Source organism: Mixophyes fleayi, chromosome 12 (genome assembly GCF_038048845.1).
Source record: "Mixophyes fleayi isolate aMixFle1 chromosome 12, aMixFle1.hap1, whole genome shotgun sequence".
Taxonomy (NCBI): domain Eukaryota; kingdom Metazoa; phylum Chordata; class Amphibia; order Anura; family Limnodynastidae; genus Mixophyes; species Mixophyes fleayi.
Genome location: NC_134413.1, coordinates 74768672 through 74787549, shown reverse-complemented (window position 1 = coordinate 74787549; position 18878 = coordinate 74768672). Strand labels below are relative to the sequence as shown.

Here is an 18878-nt window from a genome sequence, read left to right as displayed (position 1 = left end):
ATCATATTGCAGACTGGACCAGCTAGAATGCAAAGGTAAAAGTATTCAGTGGGCTGTGTGATCAGTCACACAGCAATGTTGGTCAGAGGGTTGTTGTCTTGTGTTAGCTGTGTAGAGGGTGGTAATAGGGTAACCTAGGGAGATTAAGAGGGTGGTTGAGGAATATTATAAGCTTGTCTGAAGAGGTGGGTTTTCAGAGAACGATTGAAGGTTTGAAGACCAGAGGAGAGTCTTATTGTGTGAGGGAGGGAATTCCACAAAGTGGGTGCAGCCCGAAAAAAGTCCTGTAACCGGGAATGGGAGGATGTGATGAGAGTGGAAGAGAGACGCAGATCTTGTGCAGAACGGAGGTGTCGAGTCGGGAGATATTTTGAGACAAGTTAGGAGATGTATGTCGGTGCAATTTTGTTGACGGCCTTGTATGTTAGTAGAAGAATTATGAGTATCGACGTAAACACCTAGGCACCAACATCGATTGGAGATATTTGGGGGTATTTGGGCAGGTGCTCAGGAACCAAGATTGGGTGGTAAAGTAAGGGCATAGAGGCCTTGCAGCTAGGGTTGTAGGTGCACGTACACTCAATTTAAGAAAGCTTTCTTGTTGGCGCAACTTTAAGGCGTGGACCAAGTGACGAATTTGGAGATGTTGGTCAAACTTATTTTTTGAGCAGGTGGCTTTTCTCCTGCAGCTCAGAGAACGATAATGGAGCAAAGTCACCTATTATGTGATAGAACCCAGCATACCCAACAGCTCCACACAAGAAGGTGAGTCCGTTATGGAGAGCGCGGAGAGGGGTAGGTTGACCGATGGAGACCTCTGTTGGCACCATCGCAAGTCCCAGTTGGCGGATGACCAAAGGATTGCCCATGACACCCCCCTGAAGCGCACAACACCAACTTATGGGGGTCATTTGTGCAAAACTAAAGAATGGAGGGTGGGATCCAAAGTGGCTAGGGTGCCAAGAAGGATGACCGCCCACAATGGTTATGGTTACGGTGAGTCTGGATCTGGCGTTTTCTTACTGTCTTTATTGGGGTTGACGGTCACGGGGGGGGGGCGGCTAGTTATCAGACTGTTGCCAAAACACATAGGAACTGTATAAAATCACACGTAGAGCGGCAAAAATAACATAAAGAAGCATAATGGGAGTTTAGAATGCAGAAGACATTCGAGTTCCATGCAAGAATGCAAATAAAACACCCTGCAGGGATTTCTCAGTGTGGAGGGAGCTGGTCTGTTTTCAGTCACTGTCATCCCTCCTGGCTGCTCAGGAATTAATGAGATTGAGCGTTTGCTTTAAAAAAAAAATCACCTGTGAAATAAATTCAAAGGAAATTCCCATTAAGCGGTACTGCCCAATAGGCTGGGACAAATAAATAGTCTTAAGCTGGGTACACACTACAGAATTTTCCCCCAACTTTTTATGCCGATCGATTTTACATGCGATGGATGGTCCGATCGCTCGGTCCATGGACTGCATACACACTAGGCTTGTTTTAGACCATAAAGGGAAGAGCGGACGTCCCTTTAGCGACTTTTTACAGCCATGTTGTCGTGAGCAATGATTGCAATTTCGGAAGTATATAAGGTAGTATCGGAGGATTGTTGTGGATCGGTCGGAAGTTTATACACACTACACAACAGAAACGAGATTGGAACGAAACTATTAAACGGCACGACCAACCAAATGAGGCGACAATCGTCCATTTGGGCAGACTTACGACCATCGTGTCACTGCACACACTGGCCCGACTTTCGAACGAGCGGTCGTTTGTCGACTGGTTGAGCCGATTATTGGACAAAAGCCCTGTAGTGTGTACCCAGCTTTAGATTTCTAAATAATGCAGTTGACTGCTGACCAGTAAGCCATTATCCCATTTATATACAATGCTGTGCAAAAGTTTCAGGCAGGTGTGGAAAAAATGCTGCAAAGTAATAAGTAATAAAATGCAAAAAAGTAATAAGTAATACAATGCAAATAGAAGCATTAATAGTTTATTTTTTTATCAATTAACAAAATGCAAACTGAACGAACAGAAGAGAAATCTATATCAAATCAATATTTGGTGTGACCATCATTTGCCTTGAAAACAGCATCAATTCATCTAGTTACACTTGCACACAGTTTCTAAAGGAACTGGGCAGGGAGGTTGTTCCAAACATCTTGGAGAACTAACCGCAGACCTTCTGTGGATGTAGTACTAGTAGGTTAATTGGCTGCTATCAAAATTGACCTTAGTCTCTCTCTGTCTGTGTGTGTGTGTGTGTGTGTGTGTGTGTGTGTGTCTGTGTGTGTGTGTATGTATGTTAGGGAATTTAGACCGTAAGCTCCAATGGTGCAGGGACTGATGTGAGTGAGTTTTCTGTACAGCGCTGCAGAATTAGTGGCGCTATATAAATAAATGATGATGATGATGATGATGATGAAGTGTTCCGCACAGAATCTCTCTCCTATACCAAATGAACCACCAATGTATACACTAGTTGTTGTTTTCAAGGACAACCGAGGCTTGGCAGCATATCTGAAAAGCCATTCAACAACATTGCAAAATACAATTATTCAAGATGATATGCGGAGATTATATGCAAATGACCAAAAGATTACAATCTTCTCAAACAACTTGTATTTAGGTCATGCGGAAAGAACAGCATATTAGTTGAACAAATCAAAAATTCTGCTCCAAAACTGTGCCAATGCATGTCTGGGAGTGGTTGAAAGTCCGTAATTAAGGAAAATATTTTAATATGAGTTATGGATTTTAAAGTTGTCTTTAAATACTTTTATACAGTATCCATGTTCCACAAAAAAACGCAAACACTGAGTAATTTCAGTCCGGTCGATGACCGAACCAATTTTTAGTTTGCATTTCATAATTTATTTATTTTTTGTAGAAAGATTCAAGATAGCTGTAACATGTTAATTGTGTTATTATTGTGTTGTTTGGCAAAATTGCATTGGTGTTGTTTTGCTATTCATGTTTAATCGGCAATCTAGAATTGGGTGCGGTAGATTAGGAAATTCGGGGCGGAACATCGTTAAATACAGTATAGAAGAATTGTGACAATTAAAATATTTTAAATCTTTAAACATGACAAAAATAAACTTGATTATCAAGTCTTGGGAGAGATCTGAGTCTGAGGGCTAGACTTACTAAATTGCGGGTTTGAAAAAGTGGAGATGTTGCCTATAGCAACCAATCAGATTCTAGTTATCATTTATTTAGTACATTCTACAAAATGACAGCTAGAATCTGATTGGTTGCTATAGGCAACATCCCCACTTTTTCAAACCAGCAGTTTGGTAAATATACCCCAGAGGCTGAAAACAGGTCTCGTTCAGTTCTTGAGAATTGCAACGAGTTTACAGGAGAAGAGCAAATTAGGGCTTTTAATTATTTCCAGTTTCTACCGGTTTGCAAATAGCCGTTCTCCTCTGTGTGTATTTTGTCTAATAATATTGCTGCATAACTCTGTCAAAGAGTCCAACAGTAATTGCTTCAAAGTTAATAATTAACTTATCATTCATTACATGGAAAAGTTCTCTAATACATGTGCGACGGGTGTATCATTCTGCTGACATTGAGCAAATGGAAAACAGTAGTGTCAATCGGGGCAGGGGCAGAAATAGACTTTTCTCTCAAGGAGGACTCAATCTAGGCGAGTTCTCCCTTCCCTGATCTCCATTGGTGTCAATATCAGACCCCAAATCTGTGGTAGCGACCCAATTAAATTACTCACGCCTTCTACGGTCTCTCATTGTTCCTGGGAGCACTGTAGTGGCCATGTGACAGTATCCTGCACTCTGATTGGTGGTTAGTTCCAGTCCAGTCAGATCGTTCCAGACTCAATTAAATTACTTACGCCTTCTACGGTCTCTCATTGTCTCTGGGAGCACTGTAGTGGCCATGTGACAGTATCCTGCACTCTGATTGGTGGTTAGTTCCAGTCCAGTCAGATAGTTCCAGACCCAATGAAATTACTTACGCCTTCTACGCAGTCTCTAAATTGGGGCTGAGAAATACAGTCTCCCAAATACCGGGTATACAATAGCCAGAGTCTGTAGCAAATGTTTAATAAACTAAATGATTCCATTAATTAAGAAATTAAGATATAATCTGTGCAATTCATTCAAATTTACAACTATTATGGCCTATGGAGAGATGAATAAAATACGATGTATTATATGACTCCATTGGCTACAGTTTATGTTTTTGTCAATTGTGGTAAAGACGTGTTTTTGCTTATTGTGTCGTCCATTAAGCATGGTCATCCACCTACGTGATGAGATGAATATATGAGGGCTTCGCTCTAGTTAAGCGACTTGGTAAGGAATTACATGACAGTAAGGGTGAGAGTTGAGATGTCAATGCCGAATCTATAAGTCATTGCGTCACGTGACCTATCCCCTATTTTATTTTACCGATTAGGTCTCTGCAATGACGTCAAAGACCACTCAATCAAACCTAGACATCTGTGATAATCCTACAGATTCCAAAACCTCAGAAACCTGGACTCCATCAGACTATAGCCATTTTTCTGCACTAACCACTGCTATAACCAACTAGATCCTGGCAATAAGCGCAAATGCCACATGAAGAAGTCAATATACCATAATAAAAAAATAAATCCTATGGAGACTCCTTTTAGAACTAATAAGTTAATGCAGAACAAATACAAAGTATATTGTACATGTTTAAAAGTGAGGCAGAGAGGAAGAAAGTCCCAGCTGAGACGGGCTCCGACATACTCTAACCCTGCTTCAATCCTCCTGATTCCTTCTCATGCCGCTCCACATCCGCAGCTCGAAATCACTACACCGTCTCCCCGTGTCCTCCAGAATCCAATTCAAATTACACGCCCTTACCTAGAAAGCCCTCAACAGCACCGCCCCTTGATACATCTCAAATCTCATCTCTCCTTCTCGCCATGTTAGGTCTACCACTGACCTGCGCCTGGTCTCTGTTGACCAACTTTCTACAAGACTTCTCCCGTGCTGCTCCCCACTTATGGAATTCCCTACCACGCCCAATCAGACTCTCCCAAAGCCTTCACATCTCTTTATTAGAGCGATCTCTACTTCCACCTTCCACCTAGACTACGCACACTAGAGTCCCCTTGTGTTTCAGCTGTGCCCTCTTCCAATGTAATCTCTCTCATGAGCAGGGTCCTCCATACCCTTTGTTTCACGTCTGCATTTATTTTGTCTACCTTGTATGTCCCTGTTTTATGCATGTCCTATTTTCCCCGCTGTCCAACACTGCGGAACACTATGGTCCCTGCAAACCAACGATAGTAATAAGAAAGGCCCAGCTGAGCGAGGGTCCGATATCTGATAAATTGAACGGAGAGAGGATTCTTGTGCTACGGAAACGGGCTCAAGACCGTGTTGCGGTGATGACATCACAGATAAGGCATCTACCAATGAACCACGCTGCACTGCGCCCCCTTGTGTAAGAAGGGTAAAATACAGGCGTACACATCCGAGATTGGCTTGGGAAGAACGTAATTTATCGATGGGGTGTCCAACTTCTATCCAGTCCATGGGTCCAGTCTTTACATGGAGTTGTCGGTTACCTTTTACAGGTGAGCGCTTCTATTGCAGTCACATCTTGCTGCCCCTTGTACCCCCCCCCTCTCCTTTCTTACCCTTTGTCCCTTATATTCTTTTATATTGTTTTCAGACTCACTTTGTAGCTTTGAGCAGGCACGTCTCCGTTAAATGTACACCAAATAAGCCTTGGTTTACATGTAAACATCTCACCAATTTTATATAACCTCTGTAATATTCCTTTTATGTGATTCAGCAATTACTTATTGACCAAGACCGATTTCCAAGGTCCTTGTGAGTGTTATGTCCAAACACAGTACTACAGTGTATGTATGCTTTATTTATAGAGCGTCTGCTGTGTGCACAGCGGCTTAACAGATTACAAGGTTACAAAAAAAGAGCTTGCAATCTAAATGTCATATAGGAAGACATACAGAAACATTAGGGCCAATTTTTGCTGCGATTTCGAAAACAAGTGATAGGGCACAAAGTTTTAGGCTGGGTACATGCTATAGTGTTTTTAGCCGATTATCAGGGAAAATACATTAGTGTGTACATTCCAACGATGAACAGGAATGGTTCCAAAGCTCATCGTATCATTTCATTTGATTTTTAAATCGGACTAAAAATCTCGTTCATAGATGGAATGATGTCGTTCCAATCCCGCAGTGTGTACGCACTCAGGACCGGCAGTATTCATAGATCTCTATGCAGTGTGCAGAGTCACCATCTTTTCAGCCGATGGTTATGACAGATGAAGAGCACAGATCTGAAGGTAAATCGTGTAAGACGTGTATAGTGTGTACACAGGGATCGGCTGCTGATTGGGACTTTTTCAGTCGTTTGTAAAATCGTTATAGATAACAACACATCAGGAGAAAATGTCTGGTGTGTACACAGCCTTGCAAAGTCTTCTGAAGTCTTTATTGCATTCACGTCAGCTGTGGACACTTCTCAAGCAGAGATAAGTCTGTCCTTGTGCAGACAAGTAGGAGCTTTTATACCTGTTAACAACATCTGTTACACAGTGTAATGACCCTTAGTCTTATTTACAGTTTCTTTATAGGGTAAACAGGTTTCTAAAGCTGGGTACACACTACAGAATTTTCCACCAACTTCTTATGCCGAGCGATTTTACATGTGATCGATGGTCCGATCGCTCGGTCCATGGACTGCATACACACTAGCCTTGTTTAGGACCATAAAGGGAAGAGCGGACGTCCCTTTAGCGACTTTTTACAGCCATGTTGTCGTGAGCAATGACTGTAATTTCGTACTCACTGTTGTGGATCGGTCGGAAGTTTATACACACTACACAGCGGGAACGAGATTGGAACGAAAATATTAAACGGTACGACCAACCAAATGAGGCGACAATCGTCCATTTGGGCAGACTTTCGACCATCGTGTCACTGCACACACTGACCCGACTTTTGAATGAGCGGACGTATGTCGGCTGATTGAGCCGATTATTGGACGAAAACCGTGTAGTGTGTACCCCGCTTAAGAATACATCTATTCAGACCATGTCAACTTTTGACCCCTTTCAGCTAAATTCTGAAGAGAACAGAAAAGTGTGTTGTATTGCTTAATTTATACAATTTTTACAGTCAATATTGTGTAAATCAGGTTGACTTCCACATCACAAGTGCAGAGTTTCTGAGATCACTGAGGAGTTCAGTGGAACAAGAATTCTTGGCATTAAATAGCTTTCATGGTAACTAGTAGAAATGGAATCTTGGGTGATTACTGCATTGTATAGAACACACACATAACACTGTCTTGTGTTAATGTGCTTGATTGACAAGGGGAGCACAGTGGCTCAGTGGTTAGCACTTCTGCCTCACAGCACTGGGGTCATGAATTCAATTCCCGACCATGACCTTATCTGTGTGGAGTTTGTATGTTCTCCCTGTGTTTGCGTGGGTTTCCTTCAGGTGCTCCAGTTTCCTCCCACACTCCAAAAACATACTTGAAGGTTAATTAGTTGCTATCAAATTGACCTAAGTCTCTCTCGGTCTGTGTGTCTATAGTAGGGAATTTAGACTGTAAGCTCCAATGGGGCAGTGACTGATATGAGTGAGCTCTCTGTACAGCGCTGCGGAATTAGTGGCGCTATATAAATAGCTGATGAAGATGACACTCCAGAGTGACGTGAGATAAATGAATCATTTAAATATCCACTCCAGGGCTCGGCCAAAACACCCGATTTAAGAGAGAGTCAGAGGACACCTCAATTGCATTTTAAGCCTTTTTAGTTTGTGCTTAAACTATCCCTTCAGATCTTTAAAGTCCCCTTTATACCAATGCCCTCCTGATAGGCAGCCGGGAGAGAGTAGACCATGCACCAAATCCACCCCAACAGGAGACATGGGACAAAACATATAGACCAGCGCTTGGTAACCAAACAAAATATATGTTTTGTACTGATAACTGTATACAACTGTACAAACTCATATTTTAGTAAGAAAGAATGTAAACAGAAGATAGGATCATCTAGGGGTAAGAGGAGTTCAACCTTTATTTTCGCTGGATTCACGTTTTACGCCGCGTCTAGACGAATAACGCATCTTCTCTTCTGTTTTTAAGAAAGCCACAGGTCTTCCTTCTCGCACACCGTGTCCGGGAGAGTAGACGATGAGCCGGTCCTGATATTCCACGTCAGTACCAGGTTTTTTAGAAGAAAAATTTGAGTTGGCTTTAGAATCCCATTCACGTGATTGGAGACTGTTTTCAAGGCATATCCGGAACATCGGATAATCTCCAAAAATATGTTTGTCTGGACTTAGCCTTGGCGTGCCATCTTTCGCAATTCTCTAGCAAATTTGGCCATGTGTGTGATTTGCCAAGTCTGGCTAGGCACAGGATCACGAAGGACATCATTCGTTCGGTCAGATAACGATCACCTACAGTTAAATGCCCATCTTCCGAACGAATTCTCCATCTATCCCAATCAACATCTCATCGACAGCGTTTTGGGGCGCTTATATTGCTGGTCGTTTCTGTCATTTAGGTCTAACAATCAGGGGGACCCCCAGATTCGGGGATTAGGCTTGGATAGAGTGGGGTAAGTAGGGTGGCTCAGTGGTTAGCACTTCTGCCTCACAGCACTGGGGTCATGAGTTCCATTCCCGACCATGGCCTTATCTGTGAGGAGTTTGTATGTTCTCCCCGTATTTGCGTGGGTTTCCTCCGGGTGCTCCGGTTTCCTCCCACACTCCAAAAATATACTAGTAGGTTAATTGGCTGCTATCAAAATTGAGCCTAGTCTGTGTGTCTCTGTCTGTGTGTGTTTGTATATTAGGGAATTTAGACTGTAAGCCCCAATGGGGCAGAGACTGATGTGAATGAGTTCTCTGTACAGCGCTGCGGAATCAGTGGCGCTATATAAATAAATAATGATGATGATGAAGTACGTACCAAAGACTGGCTCCGTTTCTATACTCAAAAACTAAAGCACTTATTTTAAAACCTCCACAGAAAAGACGCCTATTAACAAGTGAAAGTGATAGCTAGGTATTGTATGCTGACTTGTCAGTTTTGCAATCTCTGGGTCACCTGACTGCGAGCTTTAAGATTGCGTTTTCTTAAGCTGGGTGAGGCTGCTTCTTATGAGATTGCTTTGCTGGTGGTGTCCATTTTGTAAACAAGTATAGGAAGTTAAAAGAAAAGTCTTCAGCCGCCCTACAGTGGAGCAAATAGCTGTCTGTTGATTGATTAAAATCAGTGACTAAGGATGTGGGATGATGGTTCAAAGGAATGTGTTAGGACTCTGCTCTTCAACAACGATCATTTTGACTGACAGGTAAGACAACCTGACTTCTGTAATGGAGACAGAAATGTAAAAGACACTTCAGTCTCTAGAGATTCATTAGCTGCTTTTATTTAACGCATTGTTGCCTACTCTCCCGGAATGTCCGCTAGGCTCCTGCATTTCTGGGAGACCTCCCGGGAGAGCAGGATAACCTCCCGGTTCTCGACCCCACAATAGATAAGTAGCGGGGGTGGGGCTTAATGACCCAAATATCGTGTCATCGTAGTGGCAATCATTTAGGGGTGGGGACAAAATTATGCTAATCGTGAAGCCCCGCCCCCGCATGCCCACCTCCATGTGCTTAGCCCAATTATGTCACAGAGGGCTCCTTCCTGCACCTGATGGCTTTGCATCCTATCTACCAACTGATGCCATCACCAACTGAAAAGAATGTCTGGGTGTAATAACGTAATAAAGCTGTAGGTCAAAAATAAGAAGAAAATAAAAACAAACCAAATTTGGAAAATTTCATTCAACTGACAATGGCCGTAAAACTGGGTTTATACTGTATGTGATTTATAATGCAAATTTAAATATTTGTCCAAATATGAAAAAAAAACATGCATTTACCCTCTTCGACTGAACCTTATGACCCAGGAACAGCTGACACAATAAATCGTTCACGTCTGATAGTTACTATTCATCTGCAACAATACCATTTACATTTTAACATAGGTCTTGAATTCATTAGTGATCAAATTCCTTTAAAAGAAATGTGTCTGTTCCACAGTCAGTTTAGTGCATTTCCAAATAAGAGCTTCATCATGAAGATCAAGGTTCGTTTAAAACAAAGCCGAAAAAAAGGTTATTGAAAAGCACCCATCAGGGGAAGGGCGTCAAAAGGTTTTAAAGACTAGTTAAAAGTCCCATAATAAAGAAATGGAGAGAACATGGCAAGACTGTGAATTAGTCCTCCAAAACTGAAAATTAGTGTAAGAAGGATACTTGTTACAGAGACCAGAGGGAGATGTTGCCTATAGCAACCAATCAGATTCTAGCTTTTGTAGAATACACTAAATAAATGACAGCTAGAATCTGATTGGTTGCTATAGGCAACATCTCCACTTTTTCAAACCCGCAGTTTAGTAAATATACCCCCCCAGATCCGTAAATGGGGTTAATTAAGGCACACCCAAATCCTGTCGCTACACATTAGACATCCAATTCAGGTGAGTCATTTATTGTAGGTCAGCCTCTCCTTTTTGAGGTGACAAAAATTGGGACATTCCAGCGAAAATTGGGACTTTCCGATACGGGAATATGATTTTCTAACTGTAGTATTTGGCAAGGAAGGGTGGTGTGAAATGATAAACAAACTTCATGTTACGAAGTTATTATTCTTTCAAGAACCTAATTATACCCTGCGGGTAGCCAGACAGGTCAACGCAGCCTTATTAGCCCTAGAGTTCCAGCAATCATATAGGGTTACAGTTTCAAGCAATTAACATACTTACTTTCTCTCAGATAAAGAGAATCCAGCAGGGGTTTAGCCCGGAGACATGAGTTTCACAAAGAGAAAACGCAGCTTTCTGTCCAACTAGATTGTCCCAGGTTCTCCCATTACATCCCTAAGGGGACTACCCATCGCTGCTTTAACACTTTCCCTATCCGCTAGTCGTTCATTGATATATGCAGTGCATTGCAGACATTTTTAAAACTTAAATATTGCTGCATACATTCTTAAACAGTCTTTGCCATTCAAAGGCAAGGGGCAGTCTTCGCTGTCGGGGGATTATCACCAGCGGAAACCCTTTCATGTATAAAGAGTAAGGGGCCGTTTGACACAACAGCCCCTAAATCAATCCTCAAGTGCATTTTAATAGAGGAGGTGTTGCCCCTAGCAACCAATCAGATGCTAGCTATCATTTCCCAGAATGTACTAGTCAGACGATAGCTAGAATCTGATTGGTTGCTATGAGCAACAGCTCCACTCTTCCTGTTTTTCGAAGGTTCGATAAATCTACCCCTATAGAGTGAGTCGAAGAGCTGACGCTCAGTGCCGGAGTACTCAGTCCGTCCATCGTGCTTTACGGACAACTTGCGGACTAACAAGCAAGAAAAGCAGCAACTCCCTGAGGGGGTTTCTGGGACCCCCCAAAGAACAGGCCATTTATCAACTAAGACACACTCAAGGGTGTAAATATCATAGGTGCAGGGGGTGTAGCTGTCACAAGGGGGAGTTGAGGGGGGGGGGGGCACCTCCCCGTACATAGCCCTATTTGTGTATGTGAGTTTTACACCAATTGGCGCTACACAGGGGCTCTTACACAATGTCTATTAATGCTCTGGAAGACAATTCCTTATCTGTGTGAAGCTTGTATATTCTCCCTGTGTTTGCGTGGGTTTCCTCCGGGTGCTCCGGTTTCCTCCCACACTCCAAAAACTTACTAGTAGGTTAATTGTCTGTTATCACATTGACCCTAGTCTGTCTCTTTGTCTGTGTGTATATATTAGGGAATTTAGACTATAAGCTCCAACGGGGCAGGGACTGATGTGAGTGAGTTCTCTGTACAGCGCTGCGGAATTAGTGGCGCTATATAAATAGCTGATGATGATGATGATGATGATGATGAATTGCACATGTTCTCTGTCTGAGACTCAAAGCCCCGTCTGCTATGCGATCCCACTATGTTCGTTTATAGTATCTCGGAGCGGTATAAAGAGATTATATTGTTGCATGGCAGGTAGTGACACCTAGCAGCATCTGTCAGGTATTAAAAGAGAAAGTGACATTGCCACATCCGTCTTTGGAGACCTTTGGATCTTTGGATGTGCTAAGACATGCTTCCTGGGATAGAGGCGTGAACTGTGTGCACACAGGGAAGTCCTAGTATCACAGTGCAGGCGGGATCTGTGAAGCCCTGAGATTAAATGTCTCAGCACTAGAGAAGTTACAGTGACAGAGGGAGATTCACTTCCTATAACTCCTGAGATTCTCTCGCTCTCTCCCTGGTCTCCTATTTCCTTGGTCTCCTCTCTCCCTGGTCTCCTCTCTCCTTGGTCTCCTCTCTCCCTGGTCTCCTCTCTCCTTGGTCTCCTCTCTCCCTGGTCTCCTCTCTCCTTGGTCTCCTCTGTCCCTGGTCTCCTCTCTCCCTGGTCTCCTCTCTCCCTGTTTCTCCTCCTGGCACCAGACATGGGAAGTCACTCCACCAACATGAGGGTCAAGCTACCCCTCTTCTGCCTCCTGCTCCAAGCCATCACCATCATCCTCTTCGCCATCTTTGTGAGGTACGACGACGAAACCGATGCCAGCGCCTGGCACCACGAATTACAGAACCACAGCAAGAGCAACATCGACAACGATTTTTACTACCGTTACGCAAGTAAGTACGTGCCCGCTCCGTCGTATCTGCCGTAGTCGCCTCCGTCAGTTGAGAACGTTCCTTAGAATCTTGAAGTGCAAGCTCTTGGGGCAACAGGTCATTCCTCTTTCGCACTGCATGTACATTCGTAGCATGTCACTAACACCTGGCTGGGGTATATCTACGAAACGGCGGGTTTAGAAAAAGAGGAGATGTTGCCTATAGCAACCAATCAGATTCTAGCTGTCATTATGTAGAATGTGTTAAATAAATGATAACTAGAATCTGATCGGTTGCTATAGGCAACATCTCCACTTTTTCAAGACCTGCAGTTTAGTAAATATATACAAATTCATTAAGGGATAATAAATATGACAAGAACTTAAAAATCTACACTGTTAGTTGACTACACACAAAATAGGAAGAATTTCCCCAATTTCTAGTTCTAAGTATAATAGGGTCAGCGTTACAGATCAGTCATGAGTTATGCTTTAGAGAGAATATTATTTTTAATCTGTAACTTATTATCATTAAAAGCAAAGTACACGTTTCTGGATGGTATTTTATTCATTGCTAATTTTGTTTTTATATGGGAAAAATTATCACCTATTTCCTTCTCCTTATACAAGCTAAGTCGTCACTCACAGGCTGCAGTAAGTGCGTGTGATTACCAGTGTCTCTCAGGAACACACACTAACTTTAATGCTGATACTTGCACAAACTCTTCATAAACTAAGGGCTAGATTTACTAAGCTGCGGGTTTGAAAATGTGGAGATGTTGCCTATAGCAACCAATCAGATTCTAGCTGTCATTTATTTAGTAGCTTCTACAAAATGACAGCTAGAATCTGATTGGTTGCTATAGGCAACATCTCCACTTTTTCAAACCCGCAGCTTAGTAAATCTAGCCCCAAAAGTGTGATAAGCTTGCGAGCGGGGTCCTCTTTCCGCCCCCGTCTGTCTGTCTTACCCAGTATTGTTTTATTACTGCTTTTGTTCCCGATTGTACAAAGCCACGGAATATGCTGGCGCTATATCGATGCAAGTTGATGCTGATGATGAAATGTTGAGGGCTAAAGAACGTGATTTGTACATTGAATCTGCTGATGTATTTGATACAAAATGTGTTTTGTTTTTTTGGAATCCTGGTGATAGTCGTGTTTGCCCCATGCAGTTTTGAATGATTTAACTGTGTAATCTCCGCTGGTAGCCCGTCGGATCTATCGCTCTTCCTGTAAACAAATGCTTCCTTATTTCACAGTAGCTTTTAAATCGCTCACCAGATGTCAGACTGAGGAGGTTATTTCATTAACGCTCTATCCCGTGTTTGCTGCCAACTGATACAGGATACAAAAAAATAAATAGTGTTTTATAAATGATTTCCTCACCTAAATTAGCAGCTAACACGGAGTGGGCATTGGAAGAGAACGTAGACCCACCATACTGGAGTAAACAATATGCGTTTAGTAAATACCCCCTCCTCTATGTATTGCTTGCGGACTGTCTGGACCTGCCCTCGAAGAGAGGTCTACAAAGTCAGGCTGTTTGGGTTGGGTTGAAGTCGTTGTGCATTGTTGGGTAGGGTTCGATGATGTGATGAACTCCACCGCCGCACGATATTGTGTTGGGCATCATCGCGCAGTGGCGAGCGGGCCGTAATGATGCAAACTGCGTCAACGCGCTCTCATCCCAGCCCACCTCTCCCGCTGTCCGGGAGAATGGCAGACTGTCTCGTGGGCAGCACGGTGGCTCGGTGGTTAGCACTTCTGCATCACAGCGCTGGGGTCATGAGTTCAATTCCTGACCATGGTCTTATCTGTGTGGAGTTTGTATGTTCTCCCCGTGTTTGCGTGGGTTTCCTCCGGGTGCTCTGGTTTCCTCCCACACTCCCAAAAAAACATACTAGTAGGTTAATTGGCTCCTATCAAAATTGACCCTAGTCTCTCTCTCTCTGGCTGTCTGTGTGTATGTTAGGAAATTTAGACTGTAAGCTCCAATGGGACAGGGACTGATAGGAGTGAGCTCTCTGTACAGCGCTGCGGAATCAGTGGTGCTATATTAATAAATGGTGATGATGATGATGATGATGATGATGTCTCGGATGTCCAGGTGGACTACCAAAAATACGGAGCCTCTATATCTTCTGGTTTTCGAACTTCTTGTATTTAAATCATACCTCTGCCCCAAATAGTCCTGCTAGGGATGGGACTTATACAGATTTGTGGACTAAGAAAAGCACAAAGCTTATCAGATAGCGGGTGTGGATTTGTTAGAAAGCTGTGAGGCATGTGCCTATCAAGGACGGGGCTTTGGACCTTTTTTAATGATTAATGTATGTCGGCTCACAACGATTTCATTATACTGAGGCAACAAGGTTTGGTGCAACAAGCAGGGAATGTAGAAAATGCAAGTTTTATGGATGCAAGGGAACAAATTAAGAAAAAATAAGTGTGCATGAGGTGGTGGGATGGTAGTGACTGATGTGCAGTGGGGGAAATGAGTCCTGTTGGGAGGTATACTTTACCCAGAAATGCACTAAAGTTCTAGTTTTAAATCAGAACTCAGCTGAAAACCATATTGTAGTGGAGGTTAAACTCTTCTATCCAACCTTTTCTTAAATGTCAGACCAGCTATGGCTAATCAGACCACTAATCAGTGGTTACTCACTACACCATGCCATATTTCTGTAACAGCCTAGCCTGTCTCAAATGACTTACTTTAGTCAATAAACTGCGCTATTAAAAAAAAAGGTACAAAACAGCACATTCTTTGAAATCTCCTTCATGTTTACACATCACACTTGTAAAAAAAATTCAGGCATTTAGAGCAAAGTGTTTCCGTTTTGTAGCACTGTTTGTAGTGGGTGTATTGAAAACAAGGGTTTGTTTTTAGGTGATATTACTAGAGGTGTAGTATCGTGCCTTGGTCTGGTGCTGAGCGCTGCGTTTATTGCATGTCGGGCCCAGGACCTGTCCAACCTGCGGCTCTCCAGGTGTTGTGAAACTAGAAGTCCCAGCATGCTGGGGCTTGTAGTTGAACAATGTCTGGACAGCCGCAGGTTGCCCAAATCTGCTTTAAATTGTGCAATACAGGCAGTATTGCATGGATGTGTCATGACGCTCAATATTAATATTGTTAGATCTTTTATTATAAATCCATCTTCAGTACACATACTTATAAACTTCAGTGTGCTCCATTTATCTCTGTAATCCATTTACCAATGTTATCGCGTGAACAGACTCAAGTTTATAGCGTAAATCCTCCTCTCATTCAAAAGCTGTTACAGAGCCAGGTTGAAGTCTCTGTAACAATGTTAGATGCTTAGTACGTACAAGTAGAGATGCTCATTGAGGCAAAACGTCATTGTTGCATTATCGGATCTCGTGGGTTTTGGATTCCATAAGTACCTCCCTCCCCAGGAGATCCAGCGCCATTGCTCACACAGACACAGGGGTATCGGTGTTCTTGTCACTCTCCAGTCTCCAGTGACATTGTTCAGTACCATTGCTCACACAGACACAGGGGTATCGGTGTTCTTGTCACTCTCCAGTCTCCAGTGACATTGCTCAGTGCCATTGCTCACAAAGACACAGGGGTATCGGTGTTCTTGTCACTCTCCAGTCTCCAGTGACATTGTTCAGTAGCATTGCTCACACAGAAACAGGGGTAGCAGTGTTCTTGTCACTCTCCAGTCTCCAGTGACATTGCTCAGTGCCATTGCTCACACAGAAACAGGAGGGGTAGCAGTGTTCTTGTCACTCTCCAGTCTCCAGTGACATTGCTCAGTGCCATTGCTCACACAGAAACAGGGGTAGCAGTGTTCTTGTCACTCTCCAGTCTCCAGTGACATTGCTCAGTGCCATTGCTCACACAGAAACAGGAGGGGTAGCAGTGTTCTTGTCACTCTCCAGTCTCCAGTGACATTGCTCAGTGCCATTGCTCACACAGAAACAGGGGTACCAGTGTTCTTGTCACTCTCCAGTCTCCAGTGACATTGCTCAGTGCCATTGCTCACACAGAAACAGGGGTAGCAGTGTTCTTGTCACTTGACAAAAATTGACTGGAAATGGCTGGAAATTAATGTTATTGAGGTTACAAAAAAGAGCCAAATTATGTGATTTAAAAAAAAATAATAGGGATCCAAAACCAAAACCAGAACACAAAGTTAATCCAGATCCAAAACCAAAACACGGGGGTCAGTGAACATCTCTACATACAAGCCTAAGGATATGCTTGGCTCTCCTGTGTGCATGTTTTAATGGTGTGAACTGTATTCTAAACTCTGATCAGAGAACCTTAGGCCCATCAGATTGATCTAACAATCTCATATTGTTGTAACCCATTCCACGGCCAGTTTAATTAGAAAGTTTCAGTTATGTTCCAGATTGTTGTTTACTAAACTTGGAAAAAATTCCACCCCCCCCCCCCCCCCACCACCAATATGGCTTTACTGAAATAACATTTCAACTGACAATTTGTTTCTCATATTATACAAGAATTTTCGACCAATATACATTTGTGTCACATCTGTTAATCATATTTGCCAACTTTCTGTTGTTGCCTTCTGGGAGATCTGGGAAGGGGGGGGGGGTGTCGTGTGAGGGCGGTAGGGGGCGGAGGGCTGGCGAATCGCGTCGTTGTAGCCATGCCCTGTGTCAAAATCAACATTTCTGTCGCAGGGGGCGGAGCCAAAAGGTCGCGATTAGCTGCAAATCGCTTTATTTAGGATCCCTATGGGCTAGTTGTGGGAGACCTACCCGGGATTCAAGAGTCTCCTGGACATTCTGGGAGTGGGGGCAAGTGTACTGGTAATACCACCAGGGGTAAACATGGGTGATGAAATCGGGTTTCCATGGACTGCCATGAAATTCACAGCATTTCATAGCGCGGGGGAGGTTTGAGGGCGCAAATCTCATCATTAAGCCCCGCCTCCGATAAGATCCAGGAAGATACCCTGCCCGAAATTTGTGAACCTCCCGAAAATGCCAAGAGAGTAGGCAAATATGATGTATATATTGTCTGGGGACCCCTTGGTGTCGGTACGCCCCTGTTTGGAGACCCCCTAATTCTTAAAAGATGACATTTCATCCTATAATCTTACTTTTATGAATCCTTTGTACAGAGTAAATTTTGTTTTAAAATAAGCGTCTCCCTCATCCTCTCACAGAAACACATTTTTATAAGAAACCAGAATTTTTCGCACGTCTCTGCCGGGCGGTGGTTCCACCCACCCACTACTCCCGACTGTGCATGGCTCAGCAGGATGAAAAATAAATGGCATCTGTCTTCTGATGTCAACATACCTTATAGCAGTGATAACGCCCGTCACCGTTCACAGACACACCTGGATGCAGGTTGAGGACAGAACCTGAAAAACCAGACTTATTTAAAAAAATAAATTGCTGAGCGGACAGGGAATGCAGGGCGGATACTGCAGGGTAGGGACTTAGCCAGTCACTTCTCTAAAAGGCTTGTCCTGTGTCATCAGATGCACATTAGGCTCCAAAAACGTGACACCGTGCAACTGCCTCTGCACAAATGTGCTGTAGCTCACAGCAACCAATCAGATGTTTGCTTTAATCAGTCTAGTGATGGGGCCGATGGAAGCCAATATCTGATTGGCTGTCATGGGTTACAGGTCATATGTAGTGGTTAAGCCTCCTGTCTGTTATGTTTGCGCTATTTTGCATGTACTGATATGCCACTGCGGAATGAGTGATGTCACAGAAGTGGGAGGTGTTAGGTGGAATACATATTCAATTAAAAAAATGAAGTGGAGAACTTTTTTTATGCTTGTTTTTTACATTTAATTATGTTCATTGTGTGAATAAATCCTGAAGGAATATAGCCTATCCCTTCACTAGCAGCCAGTGACATCACTGAGAGTGCAGCCTATCCAGTCACTAGGAGCCAGTGACATCACTGAGAATGCAGCCTATCCAGTCACTAGGAGCCAGTGACATCACTGACAACGCAGCCTATCCAGTCACTAGGAGCCAGTGACATCACTGAGAATGCAGCCTATCCAGTCACTAGGAACCAGTGACATCACTGAGAACGCAGCCTATCCAGTCACTAGGAGCCAGTGACATCACTGAGAATGCAGCCTATCCCTTCACTAGCAGCCAGTGACATCACTGAGAGTGCAGCCTATCCAGTCACTAGGAGCCAGTGACATCACTGAGAACGCAGCCTATCCAGTCACTAGGAGCC

General features: G+C 43.3%; 1 protein-coding gene across 2 annotated transcripts in view; it reads left to right on the top strand.

Moving 5' to 3' along the window:
- Positions 1-12218: 12218 nt before the first annotated feature.
- LOC142108919 (ammonium transporter Rh type B-B-like) overlaps positions 12219-18878 on the top strand; it is a 29885-nt gene continuing 23225 nt past the window's right edge. Inside the window, exons 1-2 of one of the 2 annotated variants that reach the window (XM_075192902.1) lie at positions 12231-12322; positions 12467-12686. In XM_075192902.1, the coding sequence (XP_075049003.1) occupies positions 12497-12686 (190 nt within the window). In that variant the 5' untranslated portion in view covers positions 12231-12322; positions 12467-12496. Of the gene's footprint in view, positions 12687-18878 lie in introns of both variants that reach the window. The other variant, XM_075192901.1, reaches the window with a different exon arrangement.